This window comes from Pelobates fuscus, chromosome 2 (assembly GCF_036172605.1).
Source record: "Pelobates fuscus isolate aPelFus1 chromosome 2, aPelFus1.pri, whole genome shotgun sequence".
Taxonomy (NCBI): Eukaryota; Metazoa; Chordata; class Amphibia; order Anura; family Pelobatidae; genus Pelobates; species Pelobates fuscus.
Window position 1 is genome coordinate 304,950,815 of NC_086318.1, and position 20,043 is coordinate 304,970,857.

Sequence of the window (20,043 nt, forward strand, 5' to 3'; positions counted from 1 at the left end):
TACAAAAATATTTTCAACAACATATCCATAAAAAAATGGTTTAGAATATTTTTTTTTCAACACTGCAAAGTGAATTTTTTTTTACTGTACTCTGAAAAACGTACAAAGAATATTTCAAATAGTATTAGCATCTGCACTTTATTCACATACCAATTATTTTATAAACAAATATGGGTAGTGCTGGCACTCAGTCACGTAATGACTATTATAAGCCATGTTGTAATTATAAATGATTCATTCTATTATAAAACATTTTCTGGCATAGAACACCTACACATTGAATTACGACAAATCATTGGTGGTGAAGAGTCTGTATAATATGAGTCAAGCTTTCTCCCACTATCATCTAATATATTGAGAGGATCATGAATGTCATTAAACGAATGTAGAGGGCGAATGCTGCTAACGCTGCTAATGACAGATACGTGTTGATCAACCATTGATCCAATCCTGTGGGAATCTTGGTAACATAAATTATTCCCATAATATCCTGCAAAAAAAAGTAAACATAGATGAGTACTGGAACGGCTATATTTTAAACATTTATAAGCCTAATATTTAAAAGGAAACTATAGTCATCAAAACAACTTTAGCTTAATGAAGCCATTTTGGTGTATAGATTGTGCCCCTGCAATATCACTGCTCAATTCTCTGCCATTTACAAGTTAAATCACTTTGTTTAAAGGGACACTCCAGTGCCAGGAAAACCCCTTCAGTGACTTACCTGAGACCCCCGCCTATGGCCCTCGGCAGTGGTTTTGGGTCCACCCTAGCTCCTCCCCACGCGCGCATGTGACCTCTCTATAGGAAAGCATTGAAAATGCTTTCAATGCTTTCCTATGGGGAATTGAGCGACGTTGGAGGTCCTCACATAGCATGAGGATGTCCAGTGACACTCTGTGCTAGAAACCCGGAAGTGCCCTCTAGTGGCTGTCTAGTAGACAGTAGACAGCCACTAGAGGAGGAGTTAACCCTGCAATGTAATTATTGCAGTTTATGAAAACTGCATTAATTACAGCTGCAGGGTTAAGGGTAGTGGGAGTTGGCACCCAGACCACTCCAATTGGCAGAAGTGGTCTGGGTGCCTCGAGTGTCCCTTTAACCCCTTAAGGACACATGACATGTGTGACATGTCAGGATTCCCTTTTATTCGAGAAGTTTGGTCCTTAAGGAGTTAAGCAGCCCTAGTCATGCCTACCTGTACACAGCCTTCCTAAAAACTTTGTGTAATTGAAATTTAATGTTTACACTTCATTTATTGCAAATTCTATTTAATTTAGAATTTCAAAAAAACTTCAAAAGAAAGTTAATTTCTGATTGAAAGTGAAGTCATTCATTTTTTCACGTAGCTGAGTGAGTCACAGCCAAGGGAGGTGTGGCTTGGACAGCATAAACAGAAACAAAAGCAATTTAACTCCTAATTCTCTTGTCTATCTTGTCCAAAGTCTTTTCAAGCCCCCTACAACCCTGCCCAGACTTTCTGTGGCTTTTCAAACACAGACATTCCAATGCAGCTCCATGAGAAGTCATTGCAAGGCAGGTGCTCTGGGCAATTGCTGCCTCTTGCGTTTAGCTCCACAGAGCAAACCAAACCAGGCAGTAACTGGACCGGTTTTCTGCTCGAAAACCAGGGGATGTAACCGGGTGAATTTATACAAGTGTATAAAAAAAAAAAAGAGGACACGCTTTGCACACACAAAGCTTTTCAGCAAGCTAAAGTGCTTTAGGGGTCTAGAGTGCCTAGTTAAGCTAAAGTTGTTTTGGTGACTATATTGTCTTTTTTAACATATATGGATACTCCCTTGTAAAAGACTTAGGAATCTATTCACTACCAAGTAACCTATACTAATACATAAGCAAAAATGGCAGACATTTTAAAAATCACCAGAATTAAGGTTTTTGTGGAAAAGGTAAGAACAGTTGGTTGTCAAGTCAGCACACTTTACTATTTAATGAACATACCTTTAAATAGTCTGTGTCAAAATATATACTCAAATCAAATGGCTTATTAAAACACTCCAGGCAACAAAACACAATTGGTGCGTTTGATAGGCACTGAAGACAACCATGCAGACAAATAAATATATCACTACCTGTCTGTTTAATCCATGACTGTCTGGTAGCACAGCAAAGCAGCCACACATTATACTCCAAAAAAGGAAATTTTGAGGATTTTTTGTTGCTGCTCTTTGTCCTCTGAGAGTGGTCTGAGCACAGGTTAAAGTTAATAAAAAAAATAAATGAAAGTAATAAATTAAGAAAAAAAAATCTCACAAAAACTCACCTTTAAATGATAGATTCCATCCTAACTAATCCACTAATCAGGAGACTCCCGTTCTGGTCTTTTATATTTTGTTTATCCCTTATACTTCTCCCCAGTATAGGTTTATTGGCTGTGTAGTTCAGAAAGCCACTTATGTGACCTATAGCCCTGCATCCGTCACACTTTCTAAAATTTAAATGCCCCTCATAGCCCATTTAAAATTACCCCATCTAAAATGAGCATGCAAATTGAGACAACTCAGGCGATCTCCAGCAGAGTAGAGAGATGCCATCCTAGTTCTGTGTGTCCCATGTAGCCATTGTTTTGTCTTTCTGTTTAAAGTAACACTCGTAGATAACCTCAGGTTAGACACTTGGATGTTTATCGGTGCTGGAATCACTGAGCTCCTCCTTAGCTGAACTTACAATTTTATCATGATCTTCCAGTCAAAATCGCCTTGAACTGCCTTGAACAGCATTGATCAGGTGGCCAATAATAGGCTGAGTGCTACAGCTGGTGCTTTCAGCCCTTCACCGGTGCCCAAGACGCCAGGGACACAAATAAGTTGTCAAACCATAGCAAAATGCTTAAACCACATAAGGTAAGACAGTATTCCCTTAATAAAATTGAGTTCCATCTTACATAGGCATCTGTGACTATGACTTGTGTATTAACTATTTATTCAATGCATATATTCTGCAGTATATAGCAAGGCAGACCTGTTGTGATAATATTCTTTAAAACTTGAAATCAACCAATACTTTTAAACACTTTTAAAAAATACCATTGGCTGTATTTGATGGATATGTTCCTCCTTGACAACTTCCAGTAACAGAACCATTTATAAAATTGAATCCTCCATTAAGGAATTGCATGCTTTGTGTTTCCTGTGCATTGGATGCTGAGCCATAGTTTGAAGAAGGATGAACGCTGTATGGAGACATTGTACAACTACTTGGATAGTAGTCTCTTTGAATTTGCTGGTCATTCAGTTGAGTGTATCTATTCTGATCTACTCTGTGATGGAAAGTTCCAGATGGAGGTTGAACATGAGCACGGAACATGGCCTGGTAGTTTGAACTGGTGCCAAAATAATTTTGATTTGGTGGAGGAAGATTCTGGAATAAAGGTTCTGAGAAAGAGGAAACCTGTGGATGGGTAGGTAAAACTGATGCTACACTGGAAGGTCTTATAGCCATTGGTCCTTGGTTTATGACACTTCCTCTGTTTAAAATCGCTGGTGACGTAGGTGGCGTCATCAGATGACCTGTGCTTTGAGCAATCTCCAGCTGATCTGAAAAATATAAACGTGAAATCATCAACTTAACTACTTAACCTTCCGAACCGGCATGTGTTTTTTTTAAATGTGTCGTTTGCTATAACTCAGAGAAAGACCAATACAGCTTATTCTACTGAAAATTGTCCAACGTCAGCTTAAGAAATCCTATTAACAAAGTTTTTCCTATAACATTTATAGTAATCAATAGATCTGTGCATTCAGTTTCAAATGAATTGTAGTTACAATTATAGATGATCAGCAAGAATTTTGTAAATACGAATTGCCATATGATCGAATCACTAAACAAATAAAATGAGAAATGAACAAGCCTATTCATTTGTATTGTGATTTGGAATACTGTATGTGACACCAAAAAAAAAAAATATGGAAAATAAGGTGATTAATGAATGTGAATTTCAAAATGCTACTGCCTTCAGATATATTGGAAGGCAGGGCCTGAAGTTGTGGGAGGGGCTATGTCCCTTTAAAAGGGCCTCCCGATCCTACCTAACTTACCTACTGGTCCAGACATACTTCTGGCCCACCCTCCTCTCCCTCTATTCAATACTCTATTCAATACTATTTAAGGTAGGCCTACTTATTTACAGGCCTACCACACACGTCGGTTTCCGCACACCTCTACCGACTTTTTCATTATTGTGATAAGTATACTCACTAGCTATTTCATACTATATTGAAATGGCCCCGAACACAAACAAAGGTTATGCCTAAGAAAGCAGATGTGTGTCAGTTGAAAAAAAAACTGTTTCATACAGTGTGCCAGCATTTTTCTTCTTCAAATTAAAAAAAATCAAAGATACCATCCATCTGTCAGCAGGTTTTGTAAAGATAAACTAGGCTTTTAGTCTTAATAAACTGCAGTAAATTGTTACTAATTATTTATGAAGTTATTTTATTTAAGCAATTTAACAAATGTATTATTGTTTATTTAAATTGTATATATATATATATATTTAATGTTTCCATGTGCATTAGGATTATTGTGTACACACCATAGATTGTAAACTTTAGCAAGAAGGGGCCTGTAAACCATCTGCCTCTGTTAGTTTTAATGTGTCACAAATATGTTTGTCCATTAGGTGCCACTTTCCTGAAACTGGTGCTGGCTTAAAATGTATTATACATTATCAAAGGTAACATGAAAAAAAAAAAATCTTAAAGGGTTAGTTACTAAAATGAGAATTGTTGTAAATTCAAAGGGACTTTACAGTGAATTCAAAACTTAAGGTCAAAGTAGCTCAACTGGAACCCTAACTGACTTGAAGAATTTATTTTGAGTCTCAGATTTTGGCCTTAAATTTATAATTCACTTTAAATTCATTTTTCATTATCACTTGGATTGGCCAGAATGTGTAAAAATTATATACTATTGTCAAATTGTGCAATGCAATCAGATATGTGGTGATAGTTTTTGAAGGTTGTACCTGTATTTAAAACATGTTTTGAGATTTAAATTTTGTAGCTTGTTTATGACAAATTACAGTACATTTTTTTATTTATGTTCCATGATGAACATAAAACCACATGTAAGACAAAGTAAGACAAAATTAACTTGTTTTCAATAAACATTTCACTTTTAAAAATGCTTTTTTCTAGCACAATTAAGAACTATAATTTTTGAACACATGTATAAATATTAAAGGTTTACTGCAAGAAGTACCCTGGTGGAGTTCCCCGGTAATGGGACAAACCATCTTTGAACAGTTTACCCTATTACCTGGGTCCCCGCCGGAAGGTTGTCCTCCTCTCCTGCTGGCTTAAAACATCTGGCTACTAAAGAGTTGCAGCAGCTGGGTGCTAACCCATTGGAATTCATTAGCTGCAATTCATTGGCTAAATTCACCAAATGCTCACTTTCAGTCGATGAATGACATTATGTGAATATAAGTATACATAGAATTAATATTATGCCCCAGTGACATTGTTAGAGGTGGAATTGGAATTATGCCTAGAGCAGCAAAAGGGTTAAACTTAGTAGGTGCATCATTTCAGTTCACTCCAGGCATGGTGGTCATGGTGAAAAATTTAACCAAACACAAAAGTGATATTAAGGCACTTATTTGGTGGTAAAGTTTAAAGCTGCTGAAAACCACTCAAGTGGGCACTCCACAAACCCAACAAATAAATAGAAAAATGCAGAAAACAAACTCAGTGTTTAGGTGATACACTCACCACCTAAAACAGCCAAGTGAGAGTGCAGCACTATAGCATGAAAGTCATGGTGCTTGGAGTAACCCATTATGCATTATGATAAGCAGCATGTATCAATCCATACTATATCTAATTTAAATGCATTTACACTGATCAGCCAAATATTAAAACCACCTGCTTAAGGTCCCTTTTGTGCTGCCAAAACAGCTCTGATGAATCCAGGCCTGGACTCCACAAGACCTCTGAAAGTATCCTGTGGTATCTGGATATTAGCAGCAGATCCTCTAAGTCCTGCAAGCTAGAGCCTACATGGATCGTATTTGTTGTTCCACTGTGTGATGCACTGTGTGTTCTGACACCTTTCTATCATGTGTGATTGGACAAGGCAGGCTAGCTTTCACTCCCTACATGCATCAATGAGCCTTGGGAGAACATGACCCTGACGTTTAGGCCAGGCCCGGACTGGCCATCGGGCATACCGGGCAAATGCCCGGTGGGCCGCAATGGCCGTGGGGCCGAGGCCGGCAGGGGAGATCACAGGATCTGGCACTGCAGGATTCCTCTCCCACCCACCCCCCAATCCCCAGTTGCTGAAGGGGTAAAAACCCCTTCAATCACTTACCTGAGGCAGCGACGATGTCCCTCGTCGCTGCCTCCTCCTCCGCGCCGCTCCTCCTACTAACTCCGTCGGCCGGTGGGCGAGACTGATCCCGCCCACCGGCCGAGGAGACCTAATGCACATGCGCGGCAATGCCGCGCATGCGCATTAGCGCACCCCATAGGAAAGCATTGAAAATGAATTTCAATGCTTCCCTATGGGGAATAGAGCGACGCTGGAGGCCCTCACACAGCGTGAGGACGTCCAGCGACGGTCTAGCACAGATAATCTGTGCTAGGGACCAGGAAGTTCCCTCTAGTGGCTGTCTAGTAGACAGCCACTAGAGGTGGAGTTAACCCTGCAATGTAATTATTGCAGTTTATGAAAAACTGCAATAATTACACTTACAAGGTTAAGGGTAGTGGGAGTTGGCACCCAGACAATTCCAATGAGCAGAAGTGGTCTGGGTGCCTGGAGTGTCCCTTTAACATTGCAAACGTGAAATATTGCAGGTGTGAATGTTTTGGTTAGTTATGCATATGAACTCAGGCACATAGCTGGGTAACAGTGGGGTGAGGAAGCAGAGGGGGAGGGAAGAGGAAAGGTTTAGCTAGTCCTGATCTAGTGCAGCCTAACAGATTTGCCAGTTTGAGTGAAGATGTTGGGTGCATCAGCTCAGGAGTAGCTGTACTGCAGGAAGCTGTTCCTTCTAACAGCTGTGGGAACAGTCCCTCTAGTACGGGTGGGGTTGAGAGGATAAGGAAGTCTAGACAGGTTGTGGTGGTAGTGGACTCTATTATTAAGAGAGTAGATAGGGTAATCTGTCACTCTGATCGACTCAACCGGACAGTTTGCTGTCTCCCGGGTGCTCGGGTCCGGCATGTTGCCGACAAAGTGGAGGGATTATTGGGAGGGACTAGGGATGACCCAGCTGTCTTGGTCCATATTGGTACCAATGACAAAGTAAGAGGAAAATGGAAGGTCCTAAAAAGTGAGTTCAGCGATCTAGGAAGTAAGCTAAAGAAAATAAATATTACCTGTGCCGCGCGCTACAGCATAAAGGCAGCGGGAGATTAGAGAGGTCAATGTGTGACTGAAGTCTTGGTGCAGGAAAGCCGGTTTTGGGTTTTTAGAGCACTTAGCCGATTTTGCGCTTGGGTACAACCTGTATAGTCGTGATGGATTGCACCTAAACGGAAGATGGTCTGCTGTGCTGGGGGATAGGATGGCTAGAAGGTTGGAGGAGATTTTAAACTAGTAGTAGGGGGGAGGGTCAAAGCAATCTAGAAAATGGAGATAGGATAGAAATGAGATGGGCTTTAGCTCAGAACAAAAGGGGTGGAGATGGGGGCAGGGGGAAGCTCAGAACAGCGGAGGTATGTAATATTGATAATTCACATAAAGTACAAATGACTCATGGTAATATTAAATGTATGCTTACTAATGCAAGGAGCCTATATAACAAAATGGGGGAACTAGAGGCAATAGCATACACTAAACAATACGATATAATAGGCATAACAGAAACATGGTGGGATGAGACACATGACTGGGCAGTTAACTTAAATGGGTACATGTTATTTAGGAGGGATAGGATAAACAAGAAGGGTGGTGGGGTATGTTTGTATGTCAGCCATGAGTTCAAGTCAAATCTTAGGCATGTGGAGTGTGACGAGGAAAATGTGGAAGCTTTATGGGTAGATATCTGCTTGGGGCAAACAAAGTGAAATACGTTATTGGTTGGGATATGTTATAAACCACCAAATGTAAATATTAATGAGGAAGAACTGCTGTTAGAGCAAATTGGTAAAGCTGCAAATCGGGGTAACACATTAATTATTGGAGATTTTAATTACCCGGACATAAATTGGGATAGAGGGACTAGTACTTCAGTTGGGGAATCCGTTTTTTGAATGTGTTAAATTACGCCTTTATGTCACAACTAGTGATGTTGCGAACATAAAATTTTCAGTTCATCAACGGTGAACGCGAACTTCCGCAAATGTTCGCAAACGGGCGAACCCGGCGAACCGCCATAGACTTCAATAGGTAGGCGAATTTTAAAACCCACAGGGACTCTTTCTGGCCACAATAGTAATGGAAAAGTTATTTCAAGGGGATTAACACCTGGACTGTGGCATGCCGGAGGGGGATCCATGGCAAAACTCCCATGGAAAATTACATAGTTGATGCAGAGTCTGGTTTTAATCCATAAAGGGCATAAATCACCTAACATTCCTAAATTGTTTGTAATAACGTGCTTTAAAACATCAGGTATGATGTTGTATCGATCTGGTAGTGAAAGGGTTACGCCCGCTTCACAGTGACAGACCAAACTCCCCGTTTAACGCACCGCAAACAACCGCAAACAGTCCATTTGCACAACCGCAAACTCCCCATTTGCACAAGGTTGGATACCAAGCTAGCCATGTCCCGTTCCTTGTCCTCACTGATGTCATTGAAGGTCTCTTCCTCCACCCAGCCATGTACAACACCAAGGGTCCCAGAAAGGTGACATCAAGCCCCCTATATATTTTTTTTTAAATGTACACTACTGTTACACCAGATATGAGTTGCACTGGTGTGACACTGTGACCTGGCAGGCCCTGAAACGCACACGTGTGAAGGAAACTGACTGCTATTATTTCACAGTCAAATTTCTAGTTTTTTTTTAATGTACACTACTGTTACACCAGATATGAGTTGCACTGGTGTGACACTGTGACCTGGCAGGCCCTGAAACACACACGTGTGAAGGAAACTGACTGCTATTATTTCACAGTCAAATTTCTAGTTTTTTTTTTTTTTTTTTTAATGTACACTACTGTTACACCAGATATGAGTTGCACTGGTGTGACACTGTGCCCTGGCAGGCCCTGAAACACATACGTGTGAAGGAAACTAACTGCTATTATATTACAGTCAAATTTTTTTTTTTTTTTAAATTGCAAGCTATTGTGCCCCCAAAACATTTGTGTGTAGGGGTGCTGGAATGACGTGGGCCAATGGAAGCCTGAATCAACTTTTGGCTCCCACTGCCCCTTTAAGAGCGAGCTCGTGACTCGAGCCGTGCTCCTAGTGCCAGGCGGGCCACGTGACCGATCACTGCGGTCAGTGCACGCGGCTAAGTCAGAAGAGGAGATTAAGCCGCATGCGGCTCGTGTGGAGGCAGGAGTGATCCAGCCACGCGCGGCTCAAGCTTAGGAGCAAGGTCGGTCCCAGGATAAGGTAAATACAGCCACAACCACTTATCCCAATCACACACCTTTCCTAACGTCCTATCCAATTAAAAGCATATTACCGCATATTTAATAAAACAGATAGACCCCCTACTTCATCCAGGTTACCGATCGATGGTTCGATATTCTGAGCCCTCTCTGATTTACTGTACACGACTATTCGATATTCCCTCAAATTTTATATAGCATTTTATGTTTGTTTGAGATTACCTTAAAAATATTGGATATCGCTAAAAATCATGATCACTATATACTTTCTCTACAAACCTCTAAAACGAACCAAACTACTCATCCATCCGCTGTACCACTTTATCCCACCTAGAACTAGTGCCCAGTTAAAATACTTGACTCTTACTTACCCACACTTAGTCATGCCACACACATTTCACCACTACTCTCACTGAATCCCTCTGACTACGGCTAAATTCATCTTCTACATCAGAACACTACTCCTAAGATTGGGTTGTATCCATGTCTCGGGTCTTTCATTTAGAATAGGGGCAGCTTCGGTCTCCTTCATCACTGACACTCCAGTGCATATTATTAAAAGATTGGGCAGATGGAAATCCTCAGTCTACAACCGATATATTACTCATCCCGAGAAAGAAATGAGGAAAGCTTTTAAAAGTTTGGCTTTGTAAATTTGATGCAATAAGTGTGTTTTTCTTTAATACCTTTTCACCCTCTTTGCATGAACCCTATTTACATATATTACTAATATGTTTCTGAACATATATATTATATTATTCACTAACTCACTCTCTGGGCCGGCCTAAGACATCATGCTACCTAGGTCCAACGATAAATGATTATGGGGGATAATGTATAATAAACACAGGTTACTGGCTATGGGAGGGATAATGTATAATAAACAAAGGTTACTGGCTATGGGAGGATAATGTATAATAAACACAGGTTACTGGCTATGGGAGGGATAATGTATAATAAACACAGGTTACTGGCTATGGTAGGGATAATGTTTAATAAACACAGGTTACTGGTAGTGATTTCCCGAACGGTTCGCAGGCGAATAGTGATGCACCGAACTGTTCGCTGGCGAATAGTTCCTGGCAAATATAGCGTGTTCGCATTCGCCGCGGCGGGCGAACACATGTGCGGTTCCATCCGCCCCCTATTCGTCATCATTGACTAAACTTTGACCCTGTGCCTCACAGTCAGCAGACACATTCCAGCCAATCAGCAGCAGACCCTCCCTTCCAGACCCTCCCACCTCCTGTACAGCATTCATTTTAGATTCATTCTAAAGCTGCATTCTTAGATAGAGGAGGGAAAGTGAAGCTGCTGCTCATTTGATAGGGACATGTATAGCTAGGCTAGTGTATTCAGTGTCCACTACAGTCCTGAAGGACTCATCTGATCTCTGCTGTAAGGACAGCACCCCAAAAAGCCCTTTTTAGGGCTAGAATATCAGTCTGCTTTTTTTTTGTGTGTGTAATCTAATTGCAGTTTCCTGCCTGCCAGCTTCTGTGTCAGGCTCACAGTGGATACTGTGCCCACTTGCCCAGTGCCACCACTCATATCTGGTGTCACAATAGCTTGCATTTAAAAACAAAAAATATTTTTTCACTGTAATAGATTAATTAGCAGTTAGTTGTCTGCAAGCGTCTGTGTGTCAGGCCAACAGTGTGTACTCTGCCAGTGTGCACAGTGCCACTCATATCTGGTGGCACAATAGCGTGCATTTAAAAACCCACAAACTTTTTTTCACTGCAATAAATTGAATAGCAGTTAGTTGTCTGCAAGCGTCTGTGTGTCAGGCTCACAGTGGATACTGTGCCCACTTGCCCAGTGCCACCACTCATATCTGGTGTCAAAATAGCTTGCATTTAAAAACAATTTTTTTTTCACTGTAATAGATTAATTAGCAGTTAGTTGTCTGCAAGCATCTGTGTGTCAGGCCAACAGCATGTACTCTGCCATTGTGCACAGTGCCACTCATATCTGGTGGCACAATAGCGTGCATTTAAAAACCCACAAACTTTTTTTCCACTGTAATAGATTGAATAGCAGTTAGTTGCCTGCAAGCATCTGTTTGTCAGGCTCACAGTGGATACTGTGCCCACTTGCCCAGTGCCACCACTCATATCTGGTGTCACAATAGCGTGCATTTAAAAACAAAAAACTTTTTTCACTGTTATAGATTGAATAGCAGTTAGTTGTCTGCAAGCGTCTGTGTGTCAGGCCAACAGCGTGTACTCTGCCAACCTCTGCCAGTGCACATTGCCACTCATATCTGGTGGCACAATGACGGGCATTTAAAAACAAAAAACTTTTTTTACTGTTATAGATTGAATAGCAGTTAGTTGTCTGCAAGCGTCTGTGTGTCAGGCCAACAGCGTGTACTCTGCCAACCTCTGCCAGTGCACATTGCCACTCATATCTGGTGTCACAATAGCGTGCATTTAAAAACAAAAAACTTTTTTTACTGTTATAGATTGAATAGCAGTTACTTGTCTGCAAGCGTCTGTGTGTCAGGCCAACAGCGTGTACTCTGCCAACCTCTGCCAGTGCACATTGCCACTAATATCTCGTGTCACAATAGCGTGCATTTAAAACCAAAAAACTTTTTTCACTGTTATAGATTGAATAGCAGTTAGTTGTCTTCAAGCGGGTGTGTCAGGCCTACAGCCTGTACTCTGCCAACCTCTGCCAGTGCACAGTGCAACTCATATCTGGTCTCACAGTAGCTTGCATGCATAGTACCACTAATCCAAAAAAAAATGACAGGCAGAGGCAGGCCACCCCGCAGGGGCCATCGTGGTCGTTGTGCTGTGATTCCCTTTTGCCCTAGAATAATGCCCAGTTTTCAGAGGCCACGTACCCTGAACTTGAAAAGTTCTGAGGACATAGTTGACTGGCTAACACAGGACACCCAATCTTCTACAGCTTCCGCTCGGAACCTTGACGCACCATCCTCCTCCAGCTTAGCTTCGGGCACCTCTCAAGATGCCACTCACCCGCCTGCCGCCACCACCAACACTAGCACCACAGCCGCTTCACTTGGTATGTCAGAGGAGTTATTTACACATCCGTTTGAAGAAATGAGTGATGAGCAACCATTATTGCCAGAGACTGTAGATAACAGGGATATGTCTCAGGCAGGCAGCATTACACACATGGACGTACGGTGTGATGATGATGATGTTGTACCCGCTGCTGCTTCCTTTGCTGAGTTGTCAGATACAAGTGAAGCGGTTGATGATGACGATGCATCCATGGATGTCACGTGGGTGCCCACTCGGCAAGAAGAAGAACAGGGCGAAAGTTCAGATGGGGAGACAGAGAGGAGGAGGAGGAGACGAGTTGGAAGCAGGGGGAGGTCGTCGCAAGGAGCTAGTGGCACAGTCAGACAGCATGCATCGGCACCCGGGGTCAGCTCGACAGCACGCCAATCAACGCATGCTATGTCCACCACCAGAATGCTATCATTGCAGAGCTCAGCAGTGTGGCATATTTTTTGCGATGCCATTTGCAACCTGTGCCAAAAGAAACTGAGTCGTGGTAAGTCCAACACCCACCTAGGTACAACTGCTTTGCGTAGGCACATGATCGCACATCACAAACGCCTATGGGATCAACACATGAGTACAAGCAGCACACAATCTCAAAGCCGCCATCCTCCTCCTGGTCCAGCATCTTCAGCCACGTCAACCACTGCTGTCCTCCTTGCCCCCTCTCAACCATCCACCACTCCGTCTCTCGCCTTGAGCAGTTCCCACTCATCTGCCCACAGTCAGGTGTCTGTCAAGGACATATTTGAGCGTAAGAAGCCAATGTCAGAAAGTCACCCCCTTGACAAGCGTCTGACAACTGACTTGTCTGAACTATTAGCCCACCAGCTTTTACCATACAAGCTGGTGGAGTCTGAAGCATTCAAAAAATTTGTGGCTATTGGGATACCGCAGTGGAAGGTACCCGGACGAAATTTCTTTGCACAAAAGGCAATCCCCAACCTGTACTCGATTGTGCAAAAGAAAGTAATGGCATGTCTGGCACACAGTGTTGGGGCAAGGGTCCATCTGACCACTGATAACTGGTCTGCAAAGCATGGTCAGGGCAGGTATATCACCTACACTGCGCATTGGGTAAACCTGCTGACGGCTGACAAGCATGAAATGCGTGGCTCTGCAGAGGAGTTGGTGACACCGCCACGACTTGCAGGCAGGCCTGCTGCCACCTCCTCTACTCCTCCTACTCCATCCTCTTCCATAACCTCCTCGGCTGAGTCCTCTTCTGCTGCTGCGTCTTGCTCCACATCAACGGCACCCCCCCAGCTCCCCAGGTACTATTCCACATCCCGGATATGGCAGTGTCACGCTGTCTTGGGTTTGACTTGCTTGAAAGCAGAGAGTCACACCAGACAAGCACTCCTGTCCGCCCTGAACGCACAGGTGGAAAAGTGGCTGACTCTGCAGCAACTGGATATCGACAAAGTGGTTTGTGACAACGGAACGAAATTGTTGGCGGCATTGAAGTTGGGCAAGTTGACACATGTGCCGTGCATTGCACATGTGTGGAATCTGATCGTACAACGCTTTGTGCATAAGTACACAGGCTTACAGGACGTCCTGAAGCAGGCCAGAAAGGTGTGTGGCCATTTCAGGCGTTCCTACACGGCCATGGCGCACTTTGCAGATATCCAGCGGCGAAACAACATGCCAGTGAGGCGCTTGATTTGTGACAGCCCGACACGTTGGAATTCAACACTCCTAATGTTCGACTGCCTGCTCCAACAAGAAAAAGCCGATAATGAATATTTCTATGACCGGGGTGCTAGGACAGCCTCTGGGGAGCTGGGAATTTTTTTGCCACGTTACTGGACGCTCATGCGCAATGCCTGTAGGCTCATGCGTCCTTTTGAGGAGGTGACAAACCTAGTCAGTCGCACCGAAGGCACCATCAGCAACATCATACCATTTGTTTTCTTCCTGGAGCATGCCCTGTGAAGAGTGCTGGATCAGGCCGTAGATGAGCGTGAAGAGGAAGAGGAAGAGTTGTGGTCACCATCACCACCAGAAACAGCCTTATCAGCATCGCTTGCTGGAACTGCGGCAATGCTGGAAGAGGATTGTGAGGAAGAGGAGTCAGAGGAGGAATTTGGCTTTGAGGAGAAGGAGGAAGACCAACCACAACAGGCATCTCAGAGTGCTCGTTGTCACCTATCTGGTACCCGTGGTGTTGTACGTGGCTGGGGGTAAGAACATACCTTCATTGAGATCACTGAGGAGGAGGAACAGGAAATGAGTAGCTCGGCATCCAACCTTGTGCAAATGGGTTCTTTCATGCTGTCGTGCCTGTTGAGGGACCCTCATATAAAAAGTCTGAAGGAGAACGACCTGTACTGGGTGTCCACGCTACTAAACCCCCGGTATAAGCAGAAAGTGTCGGAAATGTTATCGAATTACAACAAGTCGGAAAGGATGCAGCATTTGCAAAATAAATTAAAAAGTATGCTTTACACAGCGTATAAGGGTGATGTCACAGCACAACGGGAATCTAACAGGGGGAGAGGTGGAAGTCATCCTCCTCCTCCCACGACCACGCCGGCAAGGACAGGACGCTTTAAAGACGTGTTGTTGATGGAGGACATGCGGACCTTTTTAGGTCCTACGCATTGCCACAGCCCTTCGGGATCCACCCTCAGAGAATGACTCGACCGAGAGATAGCAGACTACCTCGCCTTAACTGCAGATATTGACACTCTGAGGAGCGATGAACCCCTTGACTACTGGGTGTGCAGGCTTGACCTGTGGCCTGAGCTATCCCAATTTGCGATAGAACTTCTGGCCTGCCCCGCTTCAAATGTCCTGTCAGAAAGGACCTTCAGTGCAGCATTAGCTATTGTCACTGAGAAGAGAAGTCGCCTAGGTCAAAAAAGTCTAGATTACCTCACCTTTATTAACCCCTTAAGGACACATGACATGTGTGGCATGTCATGATTCCCTTTTATTCCAGAAGTGTGGTCCTTAAGGGGTTAAGATGAATGAGGGATGGATCCCGAAGGGACTGACACTGGGCGATACATTCGATTAAAAAAGGCCTGATGAGATGAGCTTCCTTGGGCTAAAAATGGTCCACACGCTGCTGTATTTTAGCTCTGAATGCTGGTTGACTTGCGTGACTTATCCGCCACCAACTAGGGTTCAAGCCGCCATGTTTTAGCGGCTGCAACAATACCTAATTTTTCAGGTATGTGTACATGCCTAATTTTTAGGCCCTCTGGTGCTGCACTGTGGCTTCAAAAACCAAACAAACAAAAAAAAGGAAATAGTGACCCTATGTAGGGGGGACAGTCACTATTCTATTCTGTGTCAGTGTGTATCAGGGATTTGACTATCTTTATTCAGATTCAAAAATTAAAATTCCAGGAAAAATTTAACAAACATTTACAATAACATGTTATGCACATCATAGAAACAACGTGAACCTCTTTAAAGCCACAAACTTAAGACAAAAAATACGTACACACAATGTGTAAGGGTTTGAAAGAAAATTCGGAATCCTTACATGTTTAATTTATCGTTTGTTTGATTTTTGTGAACCAGATATAAACTACAAGCAGCGTGAAAACTATAAAAACTCAAGTGGCCATGCTGAACAAATTAAATAGTATGCTTTACACAGCGTATAAGGGTGATGTCACAGCACAACGGGAATCTTACAGGGGAAGAGGTGAAAGTCATCCTCCTCCTCCCATGACCAAGTGACCCTATGTAGGGGCAACAGTCTCTATTCTGCTCTGTGTCAGTGTGTATCATGGGCTCTGAGGACAGGGAACAGTCTCTATTCTGCTCTTTGTCAGTGTGTATCAGGGGCTTTGAGGAGAGGTGTCAATCCATATCTGCCAAGTGACCCTATGTAGGGGGAACAGTCTCTATTCTGCTCTTTGTCAGTGTGTATCAGGGGCTTTGAGGACAGGTGTCAATCCATATCTGCCAAGTGACCCTACGCAGGGGGAACAGTCTCTATTCTGCTCTGTGTCAGTGTGTATGTCAGGATTCGAACCTGGGAACATGGCAGTTCTGGTGCTTTGTGTTACCTCTGAGCCATCTCTCCGCTTTACTGTTACCTGTATCTAGCTCTGTCTAGTATCTTTCACTGGAAGCTGGACATACGTTGGAACTATTCCTGCCACTCATGTTACACCTGAGCCTGATGTCTCATTAGCCAGGTATATAACACTGCCTCCCCCGTGCACCGACTCACAGGTCAGGTGAATTCTTGCCTGACCACTTTGGCCTGTGTTCATAATATGTCACGGCTTACCTGGGTTGGGAGTCCTAATAATAAAACTGGAGAACACGAAACAGCAGAATGATCACCAGAGTCAAGGAACTGACACTGCCTTCTGGGAGAGGCAGTGTTATATACCTGGCTAATGAGACATCAGGCTCCGGTGTAACATGAGTGGCAGGAGTAGTTCCAACGTATGTCCAGCTTCCAGTGCTAGATACTAGACAGAGCTAGATACAGGTAACAGTAAAGCGGAGAGATGGCTCAGAGGTAACACAAAGCACCAGAACTGCCATGTTCCCAGGTTCGAATCCTGACATTACCCCCTCCAGGCGAGAAAAAACAAGAAGGAAAAAACAAGTACGGCCCAGGGTGTCACTTTTTAGACTTCTTGTTTCTGGTTTTGCCAGCAGGATCGGAGGACATAGCTTGGGCATTCTTGATGGCTTGCAGTGCCCTTTCAAAGTCATGCAAATGTTTCGAAACCACTAGAGTCCCATCAGATGCACAAGTGAAGCCAGGAGGAGGCTCATTCTTCACAGAACAATTTGCAATTTCAGGTACTACTGGAGAGAGGTTAGGGTTGGCAATGGATTTATTGCAAGTGGCAGGTACCTTGATCCCAGGAGTCTTATTCTCTGAAACTTTTTCCTTATGTACGTTACCATTGGAGGCATAGGTACAGACGGTAGGCAACTCCTCTTTAGGTTGACAGGAAGGGATGATGGTACCAGCTTTAACATGAGTTTCTACCGGCGGAGGTTCAGACTTCTCAGGAGCACTGGGTAAGTTATTCACCATAGTTTGAGTACCCTTCTGTGTCACATAACGGGGACATGACTGGCAGTAACCTTGGCAGCATCTAGACGGTGTTTCTGAGATGACTGGATAGGTCCGTAGGGCACCCAATAGAAGGGGTCTTTGCTTGGGTGGACGAATTGGGCAGAGAGAGATGAAATGCCCTCTTTCTCCACAATATAGGCACAAGCCATGGGCTCTCCTACGGTCTCTTTCCTTTAGGGGCAACCTAGTCCTGATATATCCGATCTCCATAGGTTCCTCCCTGTCCAGAGAGGTGCTATTGCTAGCTGGAGTACACTCAGGGTAACAGGACAGGTTCCTGGAAGTGGGTTCACGCTGGAACGAGATGGGAACTTGAGAAGTTTATACATAGTCTTTAGGTAACTGAGCTCTGCGGGTACTTTGAGCAGGTTTGGGGTTTTCTTTCTTAGAAGCCAAGCACTGTGAGTCCATTGCAGACATAAACGACTCCCAAGTGTCCAGGACAGTACTATTCTCTTGCAGCTTCTGGTATGCCCGGACCTTAATCCGTCCAGAAAGTACATTGATAGCAGAACGGACCTTGATAAAGTCGGTGACGTAGGTTCTGGGTTTCAAGGCAAACAGGAGTTCACAGTCCATCTTGAACATTGAGAAGGTGGAACAAGAACCGTCGAACCGGTCAGGCAGTATAACATAGGGTTCTGGATAAGCAGGTTCCGGGGCTGGGCGTACTGTCCCTTTAAGAAATAAAATTTCTCGCTGCAGCTCCAAAACAACCTGGGCCAGGCTGGATACTTGCTGGGGCAGGGGTGAGCACATCTCTGCGGACTCCATATTTGTCAGTTCCTTATGTCACGGCTTACCTGGGTTGGGAGTCCGGCAGGCAGAGAAGTATGCTCACCCTTGCAAGAAAACACAGGCCAAGGTGGTCAGGCAAGAATTCACCTGACCTGTGAGTCGGTGCACGGGGGCTGTGCAAGGTAAATCCAAATCGCGGTACAGGAACAAATAAACCAGGAGAATAGTCATGGGAAGCCAAGGGTCAGAGGAAGCCAGAAGTCAGGATATACGGAGTAACAAGCCAGAGGTCAATAATAAACTGGAGAACACGAAACAGCAGAATGATCACCAGAGTCAAGGAACTGACACTGCCTTCTGGGAGAGGCAGTGTTATATACCTGGCTAATGAGACATCAGGCTCAGGTGTAACATGAGTGGCAGGAGTAGTTCCAACGTATGTCCAGCTTCCAATGCTAGATACTAGACAGAGCTAGATACAGGTAACAGTAAAGCGGAGAGATGGCTCAGAGATAACACAAAGCACCAGAACTGCCATGTTCCCAGGTTCGAATCCGGACAGTGTATCAGGGGCTCTGAGGACGGGGAACAGTCTCTATTCTGCTCTGTGTCAGTGTGTATCATGGGCATTGAGGACAGGTGTCAATCCATATCTGCCAAGTGACCCTATGTAGGGGAAACAGTCCCTATTCTTCTCTGTGTCAATGTGTATCAGGGGCTTTTAGGACAGGTGTCAATCCATACCTGCCAAGTGACCCTATGTAGGAGGAACAGTCCCTATTCTGCTCTGTGTCAGTGTGTATCATGGTCTCTGAGGACGGGGAACAGTCTCTATTCTGCTCTTTGTCAGTGTGTATCAGGGGCTTTGAGGACAGGTGTCAATCCATATCTGCCAAGTGACCCTATGTAGGGGGAACAGTCCCTATTCTGCTCTGTGTGAGGAGGAGGAACGGGAAATTCTGCTCTGTGTGAGGAGGAGGAATGGGAAATGAGTAGCTCGGCATCCAACCTTGTGCAAATGGGGTCTTTCATGCTGTCGTGCCTGTTGAGGGACCCTCGTATAAAAAGGCTGAAGGAGAACGACCTGTGCTGCGTGTCCACGCTACTAGACCCCCGGTATAAACAGACAGTGGTGGAAATGTTACTGAATTCAAGTCGGAAAGGATGCAGCATTTGCAAACTAAATTAAAAAGTATGCTTTACACAGCGTATAAGAGTGATGTCACAGCACAACGGGAATCTAACAGGGGAAGAGGTGAAAGCCATCCTCCTCCTCCCACGACCACGCCATATCTGCCAAGTATGTAGGGGTAACAGTCTCTATTCTGCTCTGTTTCAGTGTGTATTATGGTCTCTGAGGATGGGGAACAGTCTCTATCTGCTCTTTGTCAGTGTGTATCAGGGGCTTTGAGGACAGGTGTCAATCCATATCTGCCAAGTGACCCTATGTAGGGGGGACAGTCCCTATTCTGCTCTGCGTCAGTGTGTATCAGGGATCATTAGGATAGGTGTCAATCCATATCTGCCAAGTGACCCTATGTAGGGGGAACAGTCCCTATTCTGCTCTGTGTCAGTGTGTATCAGGGTCAATCCATATCTGCCAAGTGACCCTATGTAGGGGGAACAGTCCCTATTCTGCTCTGTGTCAGTGTGTATC

At 44.1% G+C, this 20,043-nt stretch overlaps 1 protein-coding gene across 1 annotated transcript in view; it reads right to left on the reverse strand.

Moving 5' to 3' along the window:
• The window catches only part of RFX6 (regulatory factor X6), a 113,085-nt gene that overhangs the window by 1,481 nt on the left and 91,561 nt on the right, over positions 1-20,043 (reverse strand). The window contains exons 17-18 of the mRNA XM_063441271.1: positions 3,048-3,557; positions 275-490 (exon numbers count right to left, since the gene is read on the reverse strand). Coding sequence (XP_063297341.1) covers positions 275-490; positions 3,048-3,557 — 726 coding nt within the window. The remainder of the gene's footprint in view (positions 1-274; positions 491-3,047; positions 3,558-20,043) is intronic.